Source organism: Pristiophorus japonicus, unplaced genomic scaffold, assembly GCF_044704955.1.
Source record: "Pristiophorus japonicus isolate sPriJap1 unplaced genomic scaffold, sPriJap1.hap1 HAP1_SCAFFOLD_1006, whole genome shotgun sequence".
Taxonomy (NCBI): Eukaryota; Metazoa; Chordata; class Chondrichthyes; family Pristiophoridae; genus Pristiophorus; species Pristiophorus japonicus.
Window position 1 is genome coordinate 109,475 of NW_027250657.1, and position 24,150 is coordinate 133,624.

General features: G+C 51.2%; 1 protein-coding gene across 1 annotated transcript in view; it reads right to left on the reverse strand.

Annotated features, from left to right (window-relative positions):
• The window catches only part of LOC139241255 (AP-1 complex subunit gamma-1-like), an 88,085-nt gene extending 65,136 nt beyond the window's left edge, over nucleotides 1-22,949 (reverse strand). The window contains exon 1 of the mRNA XM_070869907.1: nucleotides 22,825-22,949. Coding sequence (XP_070726008.1) covers nucleotides 22,825-22,949 — 125 coding nt within the window. The remainder of the gene's footprint in view (nucleotides 1-22,824) is intronic.
• Between the last annotated feature and the right edge of the window lie 1,201 nt (nucleotides 22,950-24,150).

Consider the following 24,150-nt stretch of genomic DNA (forward strand, 5'->3'; position numbering starts at 1 on the left):
GCACTGTCGGAGGGGCAGTAGTGAGGGAGCGCCGCACTGTCGGAGGGGCAGTACTGAGGGAGTGCCGCACTGTCGGAGGGGCAGTACTGAGGGAGTGCCGCACTGTCGGAGGGGCAGTACTGAGGGAGCACTGCACTGTCGGAGGGGCAGTACTGAGGGAGTGCCGCACTGTCGGAGGGGCAGTACTGAGGGAGCCCCGCACTGTTGGAGGGGCAGTACTGAGGGAGTGCCGCACTGTCGGAGGGGCAGTACTGAGGGAGTGCCGCACTGTCGGAGGGGCAGTACTGAGGGAGAGCCGCACTGTCGGAGGGGCAGTACTGAGGGAGCGCCGCACTGTCGGAGGGGCAGTACTGAGGGAGTGCCGCACTGTCGGAGGGGCAGTACTGAGGAAGTGCCGCACTGTCGGAGGGGCAGTACTGAGGGAGCGCCGCACTGTCGGAGGGGCAGTACTGAGGGAGCGCCGCACTGTCGGAGGGGCAGTACTGAGGGAGCGCCGCACTGTCGGAGGGGCAGTACTGAGGGAGCGCTGCACTGTCAGAGGGGCAGTACTGAGGGAGTGCCGCACTGTCGGAGGGGCAGTACTGAGGGAGCGCTGCACTGTCGGAGGGGCAGTACTGAGGGAGCGCCGCACTGTTGGAGGGGCAGTACTGAGGGAGCGCTGCACTGTCGGAGGGGCAGTACTGAGGGAGTGCCGCACTGTCGGAGGGGCAGTACTGAGGGAGTGATAGTCGCTATAGAAATGCAAGATTTACTTGCTTTAATTGATGCCAGAGTTGTAATAGTCGTAATGATGAGGGACTGGAAAAGCTGGGTCTGTTCTCCTTCGAGCAAAGAAGGTTCTGGGGAGATTTGATCGAGGTGTTAAAATGCTGAACGTGTTTTGAGAGAGTAAATGAGGAAAATCTGTTTCCGGGGCAGGAGGGTTGGTAAACAGAGGGACTCAGATTTAAGCTCATTGGTTAAAGGACCTGTGGGAGCAGAGGCGAATTTGTTGTTACGCAGCGAGTTGATGTGATCTGGAACGTGCTGCCTGGTGGAAACGATTAAATAGTTCAAAAAGGAACTGGATAAATATTTATTGCAGTGCTACGGGAAAAGGGCGGGCGAAAGTGGGACTAATTGTCACGTCACGTCACGTGATCAGATGTCACGTCATCTAATGTCACGCGATGGAATGTCACGCGATGGGGTGGAAGGGGTTAACGGTTAGATCTGCGGCTTAACCGACAAGCTGGCTGATGTAATGAAGGCAGTTGCTTGAGAGTCGGGAAAGGAAATTTTACAATGATTGGGGTCATGGATTGAGCAATGGGCCTCCAACCAGGGGCGTGCAGAGAACAAAACAAATCAGGCGTGTTTTTTGTGGAGATGTGGACTCGGACAATTAATTGTCTCAATCCCGAAGATTGTACGTAAACCAACTGTTCGAATGTAAAAGTTAGACTCTCGTCTCAGTTGCGGCTGAGAGGAGCCTATCCTTGCACATGCTTGAATAAAGATCGCTGGAAACCAATACATGCTCATCTCCGTCTGCATTGGGGCAGAGAAACAAAACCTCCAACAGAACATCACACGATCGAACGTCACACGATCGAACGTCACACGATGGGACGTCACACGATCGAACGTCACACGATCGAACGTCACACGATCGAACGTCACACTATGGAACGTCACACGATGGAACGTCACACTATGGAACGTCACACGATCGAACGTCACACTATGGGACGTCACACGATCAAACATCACACGATGGAACGTCACACGATGGAACGTCACACTATGGAACGTCACACGATCGAACGTCACACGATCGAACATCACACGATGGGACGTCACACGATCGAACATCACACGATCGAACATCACACGATCGAACATCACACGATCGAACATCACACGATCGAACGTCACACGATGGAACGTCACACGATGGAACGTCACACTATGGAACGTCACACTATGGAACGTCACACGATCGAACGTCACACGATCGAACGTCACACGATGGAACGTCACACGATGGAACGTCACACTATGGAACGTCACACGATCGAACGTCACACGATCGAACGTCACACGATGGAACGTCACACTATGGAACGTCACACGATCGAACGTCACACGATGGAACGTCACACGATGGAACGTCACACTATGGAACGTCACACGATCGAACGTCACACGATGGAACGTCACACGGTAAAACGTCACACGAGCGAACGTCACACTATGGAACGTCACACGATCGAACGTCACACTATGGAACGTCACACGATCGAACGTCACACGATGGAACGTCACACGATGGAACGTCACACGGTAAAACGTCACACGAGCGAACGTCACACTATGGAACGTCACACGATCGAACATCACACGATGGAAGGTCACACGGTAAAACGTCACACGAGCGAACATCACACGATGGAACGTCACACGATCAAACATCACACGATGGAACGTCACACGATGGAACGTCACACGATGGAACGTCACACGATGGAAGGTCACACGATCGAACGTCACACTATGGAACGTCACACGATCGAACGTCACACTATGGAACGTCACACGATGGAACGTCACACGGTAAAACGTCACACGAGCGAACGTCACACGATGGAACGTCACACGATCGAACGTCACACGATGGAACGTCACACGATCGAACGTCACACTATGGAACGTCACACGATCGAACGTCACACTATGGAACGTCACACGATCGAACGTCACACGATCGAACGTCACACGGTAAAACGTCACACGGTGGAAGGTCACACGATCGAATGTCACACGGTGGAAGGTCACACGATCGAACGTCACACTATGGAACGTCACACGGTAAAACGTCACACGAGCGAACGTCACACGATCGAACATCACACGATCGAACGCCACACGATCAAACATCACACGATGGAATGTCACACGATCGAATGTCACACGATGGAACGTCACACGATCAAACATCACACGATCAAACATCACACGATCAAACGTCACACGATCAAACATCACACGATCAAACATCACACGATGGAACGTCACACGATCAAACGTCACACTATGGAACGTCACACGATGGAACGTCACACGATCAAACGTCACACTATGGAACGTCACACTATGGAACGTCACACTATGGAACGTCACACGATCGAACATCACACGATCGAACATCACACGATGGAACGTCATACGATCGAACGTCACACGATCGAAAGTCACACGATGGAACGTCACACGATCAAACGTCACACGATCGAACGTCACACGATGGAACGTCACACGATGGAACGTCACACGATCAAACGTCACACGATGGAACGTCACACGATCAAACGTCACACGATGGGACGTCACACGATCGAACGTCACTCGATTGAACGTCACACGATCGAACATCACACGATGGAACGTCACACGATGGAACGTCACACGATCGAACATCACACGATGGAACGTCACACGATGGAACGTCACACGATCGAACGTCACACGATCGAACATCACACGATGGAACGTCACACGATGGAACGTCACACGATCGAACATCACACGATGGAACGTCACACGATGGAACGTCACACGATCGAACATCACACGATCAAACATCACACGATGGAAGGTCACACGATCGAACATCACACGATCGAACGTCACACGATGGAACGCCACACGATCGAACGTCACACGATGGAACGTCACACGATGGAACGTCACACGATCGAACATCACACGATGGAACGTCACACGATGGAACGTCACACGATCGAACATCACACGATCAAACATCACACGATGGAACGTCACACGATGGAACGTCACACGATCGAACATCACACGATCGAACGTCACACGATGGAACGTCACACGATCGAACATCACACGATGGAACGTCACACGATCAAACATCACACGATGGAACGTCACACGATCAAACATCACACGATGGAACGTCACACGATCGAACGTCACACGATCGAACATCACACGATCAAACATCACACGATGGAACGTCACACGATGGGACGTCACACGATCGAACGCCACACGATCAAACGTCACACGATGGAACATCACACGATCGAACGTCACACGATGGAACGTCACACTATGGAACGTCACACGATCGAACATCACACGATGGAACGTCACACGATCGAACATCACACGATCGAACATCACACGATGGAACGTCACACGATCGAACATCACACGATCAAACATCACACGATGGAACGTCACACGATCGAACGTCACACGATCGAACATCACACGATCAAACATCACACGATGGAACGTCACACGATCGAACATCACACGATGGAACGTCACACGATGGGACGTCACACGATCGAACGCCACACGATCGAACATCACACGATCAAACATCACACGATGGAACGTCACACGATCGAACGCCACACGATCGAACATCACACGATCAAACATCACACGATGGAACGTCACACGATGGAACGTCACACGATCGAACGCCACACGATCAAACATCACACGATGGAACATCACACGATCGAACGTCACACGATCGAACATCACACGATCGAACGTCACACTATGGAACGTCACACGATGGGACGTCACACGATCGAACGTCACACGATCGAACGTCACACGATGGAACGTCACACGATCGAACGTCACACTATGGAACGTCACACGATCGAACGCCACACGATCGAACGTCACACGATCGAACGTCACACTATGGAACGTCACACGATCGAACGTCACACGATCGAACGTCACACGATCGAACGTCACACGATCGAACGTCACACGATGGAACGTCACACGATCGAACGTCACACGATCGAACGTCACACGATCGAACGTCACACTATGGAACGTCACACGATCGAACGTCACACGATCGAACGTCACACGATCGAACGTCACACTATGGAACGTCACACGATCGAACGTCACACTATGGAACGTCACACGGTAAAACGTCACACGAGCGAACGTCACACGATCGAACATCACACGATCGAACGTCACACTATGGAACGTCACACGGTAAAACGTCACACTATGGAACGTCACACGATCGAACGTCACACGATCGAACGTCACACGATCGAACGTCACACTATGGAACGTCACACGGTAAAACGTCACACGAGCGAACGTCACACGATCGAACATCACACGATCGAACGCCACACGATCAAACATCACACGATGGAATGTCACACGATCGAACGTCACACTATGGAACATCACACGATCGAACATCACACGATCAAACATCACACGATCAAACATCACACGATCAAACGTCACACGATGGAACGTCACACGATCGAACATCACACGATGGAACGTCACACGATCGAACATCACACGATCGAACATCACACGATGGAACGTCACACGATCGAACATCACACGATCGAACATCACACGATCGAACGTCACACGATCGAACGTCACACGATGGGACGTCACACGATCGAACATCACACGATCGAACATCACACGATCGAACATCACACGATCGAACATCACACGATCGAACGTCACACGATCGAACGTCACACGATGGGACGTCACACTATGGAACGTCACACGATCGAACATCACACGATCGAACGTCACACGATCGAACATCACACGATCGAACATCACACGATGGAACGTCACACGATGGAACGTCACACGATCGAACGTCACACGATCGAACGTCACACGATGGAACGTCACACGATCGAACGTCACACGATCAAACGTCACACGATCGAACGTCACACGATGGAACGTCACACGATGGAACATCACACGATGGAACGTCACACGATCGAACATCACACGATGGAACATCACACGATCAAACATCACACGATCAAACGTCACACTATGGAACGTCACACGATCGAACATCACACGATCGAACATCACACGATCGAACGTCACACGATCGAACATCACACGATCGAACATCACACGATCGAACATCACACGATCGAACGTCACACGATGGAACATCACACGATCGAACATCACACGATCGAACATCACACGATCAAACATCACACGATGGAACATCACACGATCGAACGTCACACGATCGAACATCACACGATCGAACATCACACGATGGAACGTCACACGATCGAACATCACACGATCGAACATCACACGATGGAACGTCACACGATCGAACATCACACGATCGAACATCACACGATGGAACGTCACACGATCGAACATCACACGATCGAACATCACACGATCGAACATCACACGATCGAACGTCACACGATCGAACATCACACGATCGAACATCACACGATGGAACGTCACACGATGGAACGTCACACGATGGAACGTCACACGATGGAACGTCACACGATGGAACATCACACGATCGAACGTCACACGATCGAACATCACACGATCGAACATCACACGATGGAACGTCACACGATCGAACATCACACGATGGAACGTCACACGATGGAACGTCACACGATGGAACGTCACACGATGGAACGTCACACGATGGAACGTCACACGATGGAACATCACACGATCGAACATCACACGATCGAACATCACACGATGGAACGTCATACGATCGAACGTCACACGATCGAACGTCACACGATGGAACGTCACACGATCGAACATCACACGATCGAACATCACACGATGGAACGTCACACGATCGAACATCACACGATCGAACATCACACGATGGAACGTCACACGATCGAACATCACACGATCGAACATCACACGATGGAACGTCACACGATCGAACATCACACGATGGAACGCCACACGATCGAACATCACACGATGGAACGTCACACGATGGAACGTCACACGATCGAACATCACACGATGGAACGTCACACGATGGAACGCCACACGATCGAACATCACACGATGGAACGTCACACGATCGAACATCACACGATCGAACATCACACGATGGAACGTCACACGATGGAACATCACACGATCGAACATCACACGATGGAACGTCACACGATCGAACGTCACACGATCGAACATCACACGATGGAACGTCACACGATGGAACGTCACACGATGGAACGTCACACGATCGAACATCACACGATGGAACATCACACGATCGAACATCACACGATGGAACGTCACACGATGGAACGTCACACGATGGAACGTCACACGATGGAACATCACACGATCGAACGTCACACGATCGAACATCACACGATGGAACATCACACGATCGAACATCACACGATCAAACGTCACACGATCGAACATCACACGATGGAACGTCACACGATCGAACATCACACGATCGAACATCACACGATCAAACGTCACACGATCGAACATCACACGATCGAACGCCACACGATCAAACATCACACGATCGAACATCACACGATGGAACGTCACACGATCGAACGTCACACGATCGAACATCACACGATCGAACGCCACACGATCAAACATCACACGATCGAACATCACACGATCGAACATCACACGATGGAACATCACACGATCGAACATCACACGATCAAACATCACACGATGGAACGTCACACGATCGAACGCCACACGATCAAACGCCACACGATGGAACGTCACACGATCAAACATCACACGATCGAACATCACACGATGGAACATCACACGATCAAACATCACACGATGGAACGTCACACGATCGAACGCCACACGATCAAACGCCACACGATGGAACGTCACACGATCAAACATCACACGATCGAACATCACACGATGGAACATCACACGATCAAACATCACACGATGGAACGTCACACGATCGAACGCCACACGATCAAACGCCACACGATGGAACGTCACACGATCAAACATCACACGATCGAACATCACACGATGGAACGTCACACGATCGAACGTCATACGATGGAACGTCACACGATCAAACATCACACGATGGAACATCACACGATCGAACATCACACGATGGAACGTCACACGATCGAACATCACACGATGGAACGTCACACGATCGAACATCACACGATGGAACATCACACGATCGAACGTCACACGATGGAACGTCACACGATCGAACGTCACACGATGGAACGTCACACTATGGAACGTCACACGATGGAACGTCACACGATGGAACGTCACACGATCAAACATCACACGATGGAACGTCACACGATGGAACGTCACACGATCGAACGTCACACGATGGAACGTCACACGATCGAACATCACACGATGGAACGTCACACGATCAAACATCACACGATCGAACATCACACGATCGAACGTCACACGATGGAACGTCACACGATCGAACATCACACGATCGAACATCACACGATGGAACGTCACACGATCGAACATCACACGATGGAACGTCACACGATGGAACGTCACACGATCGAACATCACACGATGGAACGTCACACGATGGAACGTCACACGATCGAACATCACACGATCAAACATCACACGATGGAACGTCACACGATGGAACGTCACACGATCGAACATCACACGATGGAACGTCACACGATGGAACGTCACACGATCGAACATCACACGATGGAACGTCACACGATGGAACGTCACACGATCGAACATCACACGATGGAACGTCACACGATGGAACGTCACACGATCGAACATCACACGATGGAACGTCACACGATGGAACGTCACACGATCGAACATCACACGATCGAACATCACACGATGGAACGTCACACGATCGAACATCACACGATGGAACGTCACACGATGGAACGTCACACGATCGAACATCACACGATGGAACGTCACACGATGGAACGTCACACGATCGAACATCACACGATCAAACATCACACGATGGAACGTCACACGATGGAACGTCACACGATCGAACATCACACGATGGAACGTCACACGATGGAACGTCACACAATCGAACATCACACGATGGAACGTCACACGATGGAACATCACACGATCGAACATCACACGATCAAACATCACACGATGGAACGTCACACGATCAAACATCACACGATGGAACGTCACACGATCGAACGTCACACGATCGAACATCACACGATCAAACATCACACGATGGAACGTCACACGATGGGACGTCACACGATCGAACGCCACACGATCAAACGTCACACGATGGAACATCACACGATCGAACGTCACACGATGGAACGTCACACTATGGAACGTCACACGATCGAACATCACACGATGGAACGTCACACGATCGAACATCACACGATCGAACATCACACGATGGAACGTCACACGATCGAACATCACACGATCAAACATCACACGATGGAACGTCACACGATCGAACGTCACACGATCGAACATCACACGATCAAACATCACACGATGGAACGTCACACGATCGAACATCACACGATGGAACGTCACACGATGGGACGTCACACGATCGAACGCCACACGATCAAACATCACACGATGGAACATCACACGATCGAACATCACACGATCAAACATCACACGATGGAACGTCACACGATCGAACGCCACACGATCGAACATCACACGATCAAACATCACACGATCGAACGTCACACGATCGAACGCCACACGATCGAACATCACACGATCAAACATCACACGATGGAACGTCACACGATCGAACGCCACACGATCGAACATCACACGATCAAACATCACACGATGGAACGTCACACGATGGAACGTCACACGATCGAACGCCACACGATCAAACATCACACGATGGAACATCACACGATCGAACGTCACACGATCGAACATCACACGATCGAACGTCACACTATGGAACGTCACACGATGGGACGTCACACGATCGAACGTCACACGATCGAACGTCACACGATGGAACGTCACACGATCGAACGTCACACTATGGAACGTCACACGATCGAACGCCACACGATCGAACGTCACACGATCGAACGTCACACTATGGAACGTCACACGATCGAACGTCACACGATCGAACGTCACACGATCGAACGTCACACGATCGAACGTCACACGATGGAACGTCACACGATCGAACGTCACACGATCGAACGTCACACGATCGAACGTCACACTATGGAACGTCACACGATCGAACGTCACACGATCGAACGTCACACGATCGAACGTCACACTATGGAACGTCACACGATCGAACGTCACACTATGGAACGTCACACGGTAAAACGTCACACGAGCGAACGTCACACGATCGAACATCACACGATCGAACGTCACACTATGGAACGTCACACGGTAAAACGTCACACTATGGAACGTCACACGATCGAACGTCACACGATCGAACGTCACACGATCGAACGTCACACTATGGAACGTCACACGGTAAAACGTCACACGAGCGAACGTCACACGATCGAACATCACACGATCGAACGCCACACGATCAAACATCACACGATGGAATGTCACACGATCGAACGTCACACTATGGAACATCACACGATCGAACATCACACGATCAAACATCACACGATCAAACATCACACGATCAAACGTCACACGATGGAACGTCACACGATCGAACATCACACGATGGAACGTCACACGATCGAACATCACACGATCGAACATCACACGATGGAACGTCACACGATCGAACATCACACGATCGAACATCACACGATCGAACGTCACACGATCGAACGTCACACGATGGGACGTCACACGATCGAACATCACACGATCGAACATCACACGATCGAACATCACACGATCGAACATCACACGATCGAACGTCACACGATCGAACGTCACACGATGGGACGTCACACTATGGAACGTCACACGATCGAACATCACACGATCGAACGTCACACGATCGAACATCACACGATCGAACATCACACGATGGAACGTCACACGATGGAACGTCACACGATCGAACGTCACACGATCGAACGTCACACGATGGAACGTCACACGATCGAACGTCACACGATCAAACGTCACACGATCGAACGTCACACGATGGAACGTCACACGATGGAACATCACACGATGGAACGTCACACGATCGAACATCACACGATGGAACATCACACGATCAAACATCACACGATCAAACGTCACACTATGGAACGTCACACGATCGAACATCACACGATCGAACATCACACGATCGAACGTCACACGATCGAACATCACACGATCGAACATCACACGATCGAACATCACACGATCGAACGTCACACGATGGAACATCACACGATCGAACATCACACGATCGAACATCACACGATCAAACATCACACGATGGAACATCACACGATCGAACGTCACACGATCGAACATCACACGATCGAACGTCACACGATCAAACGTCACACGATCGAACGTCACACGATGGAACGTCACACGATGGAACATCACACGATGGAACGTCACACGATCGAACATCACACGATCGAACATCACACGATGGAACGTCACACGATCGAACATCACACGATCGAACATCACACGATGGAACGTCACACGATCGAACATCACACGATCGAACATCACACGATGGAACGTCACACGATCGAACATCACACGATCGAACATCACACGATCGAACGTCACACGATCGAACATCACACGATCGAACATCACACGATGGAACGTCACACGATGGAACGTCACACGATGGAACGTCACACGATGGAACATCACACGATCGAACATCACACGATGGAACGTCACACGATCGAACATCACACGATGGAACGTCACACGATGGAACGTCACACGATGGAACGTCACACGATGGAACATCACACGATCGAACATCACACGATGGAACGTCACACGATCGAACATCACACGATCGAACATCACACGATGGAACGTCACACGATCGAACATCACACGATCGAACATCACACGATGGAACGTCACACGATCGAACATCACACGATGGAACGCCACACGATCGAACATCACACGATGGAACGTCACACGATGGAACGTCACACGATCGAACATCACACGATCGAACATCACACGATGGAACGTCACACGATGGAACGTCACACGATCGAACATCACACGATGGAACGTCACACGATCGAACATCACACGATCGAACATCACACGATGGAACGTCACACGATGGAACGTCACACGATGGAACGTCACACGATCGAACATCACACGATGGAACGTCACACGATCGAACATCACACGATGGAACATCACACGATCGAACGTCACACGATCGAACGTCACACGATGGAACGTCACACGATCGAACATCACACGATCGAACATCACACGATGGAACGTCACACGATGGAACATCACACGATCAAACATCACACGATGGAACGTCACACGATCGAACGCCACACGATGGAACATCACACGATCGAACGTCACACGATCGAACATCACACGATGGAACATCACACGATCGAACATCACACGATCAAACGTCACACGATCGAACATCACACGATCAAACATCACACGATGGAACGTCACACGATCGAACGCCACACGATCAAACGCCACACGATGGAACGTCACACGATCAAACATCACACGATCGAACATCACACGATGGAACATCACACGATCAAACATCACACGATGGAACGTCACACGATCGAACGCCACACGATCAAACGCCACACGATGGAACGTCACACGATCAAACATCACACGATCGAACATCACACGATGGAACATCACACGATCAAACATCACACGATGGAACGTCACACGATCGAACGTCATACGATGGAACGTCACACGATCAAACATCACACGATGGAACATCACACGATCAAACATCACACGATCAAACATCACACGATGGAACGTCACACGATCGAACGCCACACGATCAAACGCCACACGATGGAACGTCACACGATCAAACATCACACGATCAAACATCACACGATGGAACGTCACACGATCGAACGCCACACGATCAAACGCCACACGATGGAACGTCACACGATCAAACATCACACGATCGAACATCACACGATGGAACGTCACACGATCGAACGTCATACGATGGAACGTCACACGATCAAACATCACACGATGGAACATCACACGATCGAACATCACACGATGGAACGTCACACGATCGAACATCACACGATGGAACGTCACACGATCGAACATCACACGATGGAACGTCACACGATCGAACGTCACACGATGGAACGTCACACTATGGAACGTCACACGATGGAACGTCACACGATGGAACGTCACACGATCAAACATCACACGATGGAACGTCACACGATCGAACGTCACACGATGGAACGTCACACTATGGAACGTCACACTATGGAACGTCACACGATGGAACGTCACACGATGGAACGTCACACGATCAAACATCACACGATGGAACGTCACACGATGGAACGTCACACGATCGAACGTCACACGATGGAACGTCACACGATCGAACATCACACGATGGAACGTCACACGATGGAACGTCACACGATCGAACATCACACGATGGAACGTCACACGATGGAACGTCACACGATCGAACATCACACGATCAAACATCACACGATGGAACGTCACACGATCAAACATCACACGATGGAACGTCACACGATGGAACGTCACACGATCGAACATCACACGATGGAACGTCACACGATGGAACGTCACACGATCGAACATCACACGATGGAACGTCACACGATGGAACGTCACACGATCGAACATCACACGATGGAACGTCACACGATGGAACGTCACACGATCGAACATCACACGATGGAACGTCACACGATCGAACGTCACACGATCGAACATCACACGATGGAACGTCACACGATGGAACGTCACACGATCGAACATCACACGATCGAACATCACACGATGGAACGTCACACGATCGAACATCACACGATGGAACGTCACACGATGGAACGTCACACGATCGAACATCACACGATGGAACGTCACACGATGGAACGTCACACGATCGAACATCACACGATCAAACATCACACGATGGAACGTCACACGATGGAACGTCACACGATCGAACATCACACGATGGAACGTCACACGATGGAACGTCACACGATCGAACATCACACGATGGAACGTCACACGATGGAACATCACACGATCGAACATCACACGATCAAACATCACACGATGGAACGTCACACGATCAAACATCACACGATGGAACGTCACACGATCGAACGTCACACGATCGAACATCACACGATCAAACATCACACGATGGAACGTCACACGATGGGACGTCACACGATCGAACGCCACACGATCAAACGTCACACGATGGAACATCACACGATCGAACGTCACACGATGGAACGTCACACTATGGAACGTCACACGATCGAACATCACACGATGGAACGTCACACGATCGAACATCACACGATCGAACATCACACGATGGAACGTCACACGATCGAACATCACACGATCAAACATCACACGATGGAACGTCACACGATCGAACATCACACGATCGAACATCACACGATGGAACGTCACACGATCGAACGTCACACGATCGAACATCACACGATCAAACATCACACGATGGAACGTCACACGATCGAACATCACACGATGGAACGTCACACGATGGGACGTCACACGATCGAACGCCACACGATCGAACATCACACGATCAAACATCACACGATGGAACGTCACACGATCGAACGCCACACGATCGAACATCACACGATCAAACATCACACGATGGAACGTCACACGATGGAACGTCACACGATCGAACGCCACACGATCAAACATCACACGATGGAACATCACACGATGGAACGTCACACGATCGAACGTCACACGATCGAACATCACACGATCGAACGTCACACTATGGAACGTCACACGATGGGACGTCACACGATCGAACGTCACACGATCGAACGTCACACGATGGAACGTCACACGATCGAACGTCACACTATGGAACGTCACACGATCGAACGCCACACGATCGAACGTCACACGATCGAACGTCACACTATGGAACGTCACACGATCGAACGTCACACGATCGAACGTCACACGATCGAACGTCACACGATCGAACGTCACACGATGGAACGTCACACGATCGAACGTCACACGATCGAACGTCACACGATCGAACGTCACACTATGGAACGTCACACGATCGAACGTCACACGATCGAACGTCACACGATCGAACGTCACACTATGGAACGTCACACGATCGAACGTCACACTATGGAACGTCACACGGTAAAACGTCACACGAGCGAACGTCACACGATCGAACATCACACGATCGAACGTCACACTATGGAACGTCACACGGTAAAACGTCACACTATGGAACGTCACACGATCGAACGTCACACGATCGAACGTCACACGATCGAACGTCACACTATGGAACGTCACACGGTAAAACGTCACACGAGCGAACGTCACACGATCGAACATCACACGATCGAACGCCACACGATCAAACATCACACGATGGAATGTCACACGATCGAACGTCACACTATGGAACATCACACGATCGAACATCACACGATCAAACATCACACGATCAAACATCACACGATCAAACGTCACACGATGGAACGTCACACGATCGAACATCACACGATGGAACGTCACACGATCGAACATCACACGATCGAACATCACACGATGGAACGTCACACGATCGAACATCACACGATCGAACATCACACGATCGAACGTCACACGATCGAACGTCACACGATGGGACGTCACACGATCGAACATCACACGATCGAACATCACACGATCGAACATCACACGATCGAACATCACACGATCGAACGTCACACGATCGAACGTCACACGATGGGACGTCACACTATGGAACGTCACACGATCGAACATCACACGATCGAACGTCACACGATCGAACATCACACGATCGAACATCACACGATGGAACGTCACACGATGGAACGTCACACGATCGAACGTCACACGATCGAACGTCACACGATGGAACGTCACACGATCGAACGTCACACGATCAAACGTCACACGATCGAACGTCACACGATGGAACGTCACACGATGGAACATCACACGATGGAACGTCACACGATCGAACATCACACGATGGAACATCACACGATCAAACATCACACGATCAAACGTCACACTATGGAACGTCACACGATCGAACATCACACGATCGAACATCACACGATCGAACGTCACACGATCGAACATCACACGATCGAACATCACACGATCGAACATCACACGATCGAACGTCACACGATGGAACATCACACGATCGAACATCACACGATCGAACATCACACGATCAAACATCACACGATGGAACATCACACGATCGAACGTCACACGATCGAACATCACACGATCGAACATCACACGATGGAACGTCACACGATCGAACATCACACGATGGAACATCACACGATGGAACGTCACACGATCGAACATCACACGATCGAACATCACACGATGGAACGTCACACGATCGAACATCACACGATCGAACATCACACGATCGAACATCACACGATCGAACGTCACACGATCGAACATCACACGATCGAACATCACACGATGGAACGTCACACGATGGAACGTCACACGATGGAACGTCACACGATGGAACATCACACGATCGAACATCACACGATGGAACGTCACACGATCGAACATCACACGATGGAACGTCACACGATGGAACGTCACACGATGGAACGTCACACGATGGAACGTCACACGATGGAACGTCACACGATGGAACATCACACGATCGAACATCACACGATGGAACGTCACACGATCGAACATCACACGATCGAACATCACACGATGGAACGTCACACGATCGAACATCACACGATCGAACATCACACGATGGAACGTCACACGATCGAACATCACACGATCGAACATCACACGATGGAACGTCACACGATGGAACGTCACACGATGGAACGCCACACGATCGAACATCACACGATCGAACATCACACGATGGAACGCCACACGATCGAACATCACACGATGGAACGTCACACGATGGAACGTCACACGATCGAACATCACACGATCGAACATCACACGATGGAACGTCACACGATGGAACGTCACACGATCGAACATCACACGATGGAACGTCACACGATCGAACATCACACGATCGAACATCACACGATGGAACGTCACACGATGGAACGTCACACGATGGAACGTCACACGATCGAACATCACACGATGGAACGTCACACGATCGAACATCACACGATGGAACATCACACGATGGAACGTCACACGATGGAACGTCACACGATGGAACATCACACGATGGAACATCACACGATGGAACATCACACGATGGAACGTCACACGATGGAACGTCACACGATCGAACATCACACGATGGAACATCACACGATCGAACATCACACGATCAAACGTCACACGATGGAACATCACACGATGGAACGTCACACGATCGAACGTCACACGATCGAACATCACACGATGGAACATCACACGATCGAACATCACACGATCAAACGTCACACGATCGAACATCACACGATGGAACATCACACGATCGAACATCACACGATCAAACATCACACGATGGAACGTCACACGATCGAACGCCACACGATCAAACGCCACACGATGGAACGTCACACGATCAAACATCACACGATCGAACATCACACGATGGAACATCACACGATCAAACATCACACGATGGAACGTCACACGATCGAACGCCACACGATCAAACGCCACACGATGGAACGTCACACGATCAAACATCACACGATCGAACATCACACGATGGAACATCACACGATCAAACATCACACGATGGAACGTCACACGATCGAACGCCACACGATCAAACGCCACACGATGGAACGTCACACGATCAAACATCACACGATCGAACATCACACGATGGAACATCACACGATCGAACGTCATACGATGGAACGTCACACGATCAAACATCACACGATGGAACATCACACGATCGAACATCACACGATGGAACGTCACACGATCGAACATCACACGATGGAACGTCACACGATCGAACATCACACGATCAAACATCACACGATGGAACATCACACGATCGAACGTCACACGATGGAACGTCACACGATCGAACGTCACACGATGGAACGTCACACTATGGAACGTCACACGATGGAACGTCACACGATGGAACGTCACACGATCAAACATCACACGATGGAACGTCACACGATGGAACGTCACACGATCGAACGTCACACGATGGAACGTCACACGATCGAACATCACACGATGGAACGTCACACGATCAAACATCACACGATCGAACATCACACGATCGAACGTCACACGATGGAACGTCACACGATCGAACATCACACGATCGAACATCACACGATGGAACGTCACACGATCGAACATCACACGATGGAACGTCACACGATGGAACATCACACGATCGAACATCACACGATCAAACGTCACACGATCGAACATCACACGATGGAACATCACACGATCAAACATCACACGATCAAACGTCACACGATGGAACATCACACGATCAAACGTCACACGATCGAACATCACACGATGGAACATCACACGATCAAACATCACACGATGGAACATCACACGATCAAACATCACACGATGGAACGTCACACGATCGAACATCACACGATCGAACGCCACACGATCGAACATCACACGATGGAACGTCACACGATGGAACGTCACACGATCGAACATCACACGATGGAACATCACACGATCAAACATCACACGATGGAACGTCACACGATCGAACATCACACGATGGAACGTCACACGATGGAACGTCACACGATCAAACATCACACGATGGAACGTCACACGATGGAACGTCACACGATCGAACGTCACACGATGGAACGTCACACGATCGAACATCACACGATGGAACGTCACACGATCAAACATCACACGATCGAACATCACACGATCGAACGTCACACGATGGAACGTCACACGATCGAACATCACACGATCGAACATCACACGATGGAACGTCACACGATCGAACATCACACGATGGAACGTCACACGATGGAACGTCACACGATCGAACATCACACGATCGAACATCACACGATGGAACGTCACACGATCGAACATCACACGATGGAACGTCACACGATGGAACATCACACGATGGAACATCACACGATCAAACGTCACACGATCAAACGTCACACGATGGAACATCACACGATCAAACGTCACACGATCGAACATCACACGATGGAACATCACACGATCAAACATCACACGATGGAACATCACACGATCAAACATCACACGATGGAACGTCACACGATCGAACATCACACGATCGAACGCCACACGATGGAACATCACACGATCAAACATCACACGATGGAACATCACACGATCAAACATCACACGATGGAACGTCACACGATCGAACATCACACGATCAAACGTCACACGATCAAACGTCACACGATGGAACATCACACGATCAAACGTCACACGATCGAACATCACACGATGGAACATCACACGATCAAACATCACACGATGGAACATCACACGATCAAACATCACACGATGGAACGTCACACGATCGAACATCACACGATGGAACGTCACACGATGGAACGTCACACGATCGAACATCACACGATGGAACATCACACGATCAAACATCACACGATGGAACATCACACGATCGAACGTCACACGATCGAACATCACACGATGGAACGTCACACGATCGAACATCACACGATGGAACGTCACACGATGGAACGTCACACGATCGAACATCACACGATGGAACATCACACGATCAAACATCACACGATGGAACATCACACGATCGAACGTCACACGATCGAACATCACACGATGGAACGTCACACGATCGAACGTCACACGATGGAACGTCACACGATGGAACGTCACACTATGGAACATCACACTATGGAACGTCACACGATCGAACATCACACGATCGAACGCCACACGATCGAACATCACACGATCGAACATCACACGATCGAACATCACACGATCGAACATCACACGATCGAACATCACACGATCGAACATCACACGATCGAACATCACACGATCGAACATCACACGATCGAACGTCACACGATGGAACGTCACACTATGGAACGTCACACTATGGAACGTCACACGATCGAACATCACACGATCGAACGTCACACGATCGAACGTCACACGATGGAACGTCACACGATGGAACGTCACACTATGGAACGTCACACGATCAAACATCACACGATCGAACGTCACACGATGGAACGTCACACGATGGAACGTCACACGATCGAACGTCACACTATGGAACGTCACACGATCGAACGTCACACGATGGAACGTCACACTATGGAACGTCACACGATCGAACATCACACGATCGAACATCACACGATGGAACGTCACACGATCGAACATCACACGATCAAACATCACACGATCGAACATCACACGATGGAACGTCACACGATGGAACGTCACACGATCGAACATCACACGATCGAACGTCACACGATGGAACGTCACACGATCGAACGTCACACGATCAAACATCACACGATCGAACATCACACGATCGAACGTCACACGATCAAACATCACACGATCGAACATCACACGATCAAACATCACACGATCGAACATCACACGATGGAACGTCACACGATCGAACATCACACGATCAAACATCACACGATCGAACATCACACGATGGAACGTCACACGATGGAACGTCACACGATCGAACATCACACGATCGAACGTCACACGATGGAACGTCACACGATCGAACGTCACACGATCAAACATCACACGATCGAACATGACACGATCGAACGTCACACGATCAAACATCACACGATCGAACATCACACGATGGAACGTCACACGATGGAACGTCACACGATCAAACGTCACACGATGGAACGTCACACGATCGAACATCACACGATCGAACGTCACACGATCGAACATCACACGATCGAACATCACACGATGGAACGTCACACGATGGAACGTCACACGATCAAACGTCACACGATGGAACGTCACACGATCGAACATCACACGATCGAACGTCACACGATGGAACGTCACACGATGGAACGTCACACGATCAAACGTCACACGATGGAACGTCACACGATCGAACATCACACGATCGAACGTCACACGATCGAACATCACACGATCGAACATCACACGATGGAACGTCACACGATGGAACGTCACACGATCAAACGTCACACGATGGAACGTCACACGATCGAACATCACACGATCAAACGTCACACGATGGAACATCACACGATCAAACGTCACACGATGGAACGTCACACGATGGAACGTCACACGATCGAACATCACACGATCGAACGTCACACGATGGAACGTCACACGATGAAACGTCACACGATCGAACATCACACGATCGAACATCACACGATCGAACGTCACACGATGGAACGTCACACGATCGAACATCACACGATCAAACATCACACGATCGAACATCACACGATGGAATGTCACACGATCGAACATCACACGATCAAACATCACACGATCAAACGTCACACGATGGAACGTCACACGATCGAACATCACACGATCAAACATCACACGATCGAACGTCACACGATGGAATGTCACACGATCGAACATCACACGATCAAACATCACACGATGGAACGTCACACGATGGAACGTCACACGATCGAACATCACACGATCAAACATCACACGATCGAACATCACACGATGGAATGTCACACGATCGAACATCACACGATCAAACATCACACGATGGAACGTCACACGATCGAACATCACACGATCAAACATCACACGATCGAACGTCACACGATGGAACGTCACACGATCGAACATCACACGATCAAACATCACACGATCGAACATCACACGATGGAATGTCACACGATCGAACATCACACGATCAAACATCACACGATCAAACGTCACACGATGGAACGTCACACGATCGAACATCACACGATCAAACATCACACGATCGAACATCACACGATGGAACGTCACACGATCGAACGTCATACGATGGAACGTCACACGATCGAACGTCATACGATGGAACGTCACATGATGGAACGTCACACGATGGAACGTCACACGATCGAACGTCATACGATGGAACGTCACACGATCGAACGTCATACGATGGAACGTCACACGATCGAACGTCACACGATCGAACGTCACACGATCGAACGTCACACGATGGAACGTCACACGATGGAACGTCACACGATCGAACGTCACACGATGGAACGTCACACGATCGAACGTCACACGATCGAACGTCACACGATGGAACGTCACACGATGGAACGTCACACGATCGAACGTCACACGATGGAACGTCACACGATCGAACGTCACACGATCGAACGTCACACGATGGAACGTCACACGATCGAACGTCACACGATCGAACATCACACGATGGACGCGATGGAACGTCACACGATCGAACGTCACACGATGGGACGTCACACGATGGAACGTCACACGATGGGACGTCACACGATCGAACGTCACGCGATGGGACGTCACACGATCGAACGTCACACGATGGAAAGACTGGGGAGGCCACAGACTCACTTTTTGATGGAGTTGGTGATGAGGAGATGCGCGTCCTGTCGCTCGTCCAGCAAGAACATGGCGCCCAGGTACCCGACTCGCTTGTCCGTGAACTTGGGCGAGGCGATCAGCTTCAGGCACTCCATCTACAGGGGATAGAAACTCACTGAGAACCAGACCATGGACCGAGGGGAGGGGAGGGGAGGGGAGGGGGGAGGATAGGGAGAGGAGGTGGGACAGAGGAGAGGGGAGAGGAGGGGAGGGGGAGGAGAGGGGAGAGTAGGAGGGGAGAGGAGGGGAAGGGGGAAGAGGAGGGGAAGGGGAGAGGGGGAGAGAAGGGGGAGGAGAGGGGAGGGGAGAGGGAGAGGAGGTGGGACAGAGGAGAGGGGAGTGGAGGGGAGGGGGAGGAGAGCGGAGAATAGGAGGAGAGAGGAGGGGGGAGGGGAGGGGAAGGGTGAAGAGGAGGGGAAGGGGAGAGGGGGAGAAGAGGGGGAGGAGAGTGAGGGGGAGAGGAGGTGGCAGTGGAAGGGGAGGATATGGGGTGGTTGAGGTAGGGGGGTGAGGAGGGTAGAGGAGGGGGTGCAGGGAGAGAGATGGAGAGGGGAGTCGGCGAGGGGGAGGGGAGGGGAGTGGGCGAGGTGGAGGGGGAGGGGAGGGGGCGAGGGGAAGGGGAGGGGAGTGAGCGAGGGGGAGGGGGAGGGGGAGGGGAGGGGGCGAGGGGGAGGGGAGGGGAGTGAGCGAGGGGGAGGGTAGGGGAGTAGAGAGGGGGAGGGGAGTGGAGAGGGGGAGGGGGGAGGGGAGTGGGCGAGGGGAGGGGAGTGGAGAGGGGGAGGGGAGGGGAGTGGAGTGGGCGAGGGGAGGGGAGTGGAGAGGGGGAGGGGAGGGGGGTGGAGAGGGGGAAGGTAGGGAAGTGGAGAGGGGGAGGGGAGTGGAGAGGGGGAGGGGGGAGTGGAGTGGGCGAGGGGAGGGGAGTGGAGAGGGGGAGGGGAGGGGAGTGGAGTGGGCGAGGGGAGGGGAGTGGAGAGGGGGAGGGGAGGGGGAGTGGAGAGGGGGAGGGGAGGGGAGTGGAGAGGGGGAGGGGAGGGGAGTGGAGAGGGGGAGGGGAGTGGAGTGGGCGAGGGGAGGGGAGTGGAGAGGGGGAGGGGAGGGGAGTGGAGAGGGGGAGGAGAGGGGAGTGGAGAGGGGGAGGGGAGGGGAGTGGAGAGGGGGAGGGAGGGGAGTGGAGAGGGGGAGGGGAGGGGAGTGGAGAGGGGGAGGGGAGGGGAGTGGTGAGGGGGAGTGGAGAGGGGGAGGGGAGGGGAGTGGAGGGGGGAGGGGAGGGGAGTGGAGAGGGGGAGGGGAGTGGAG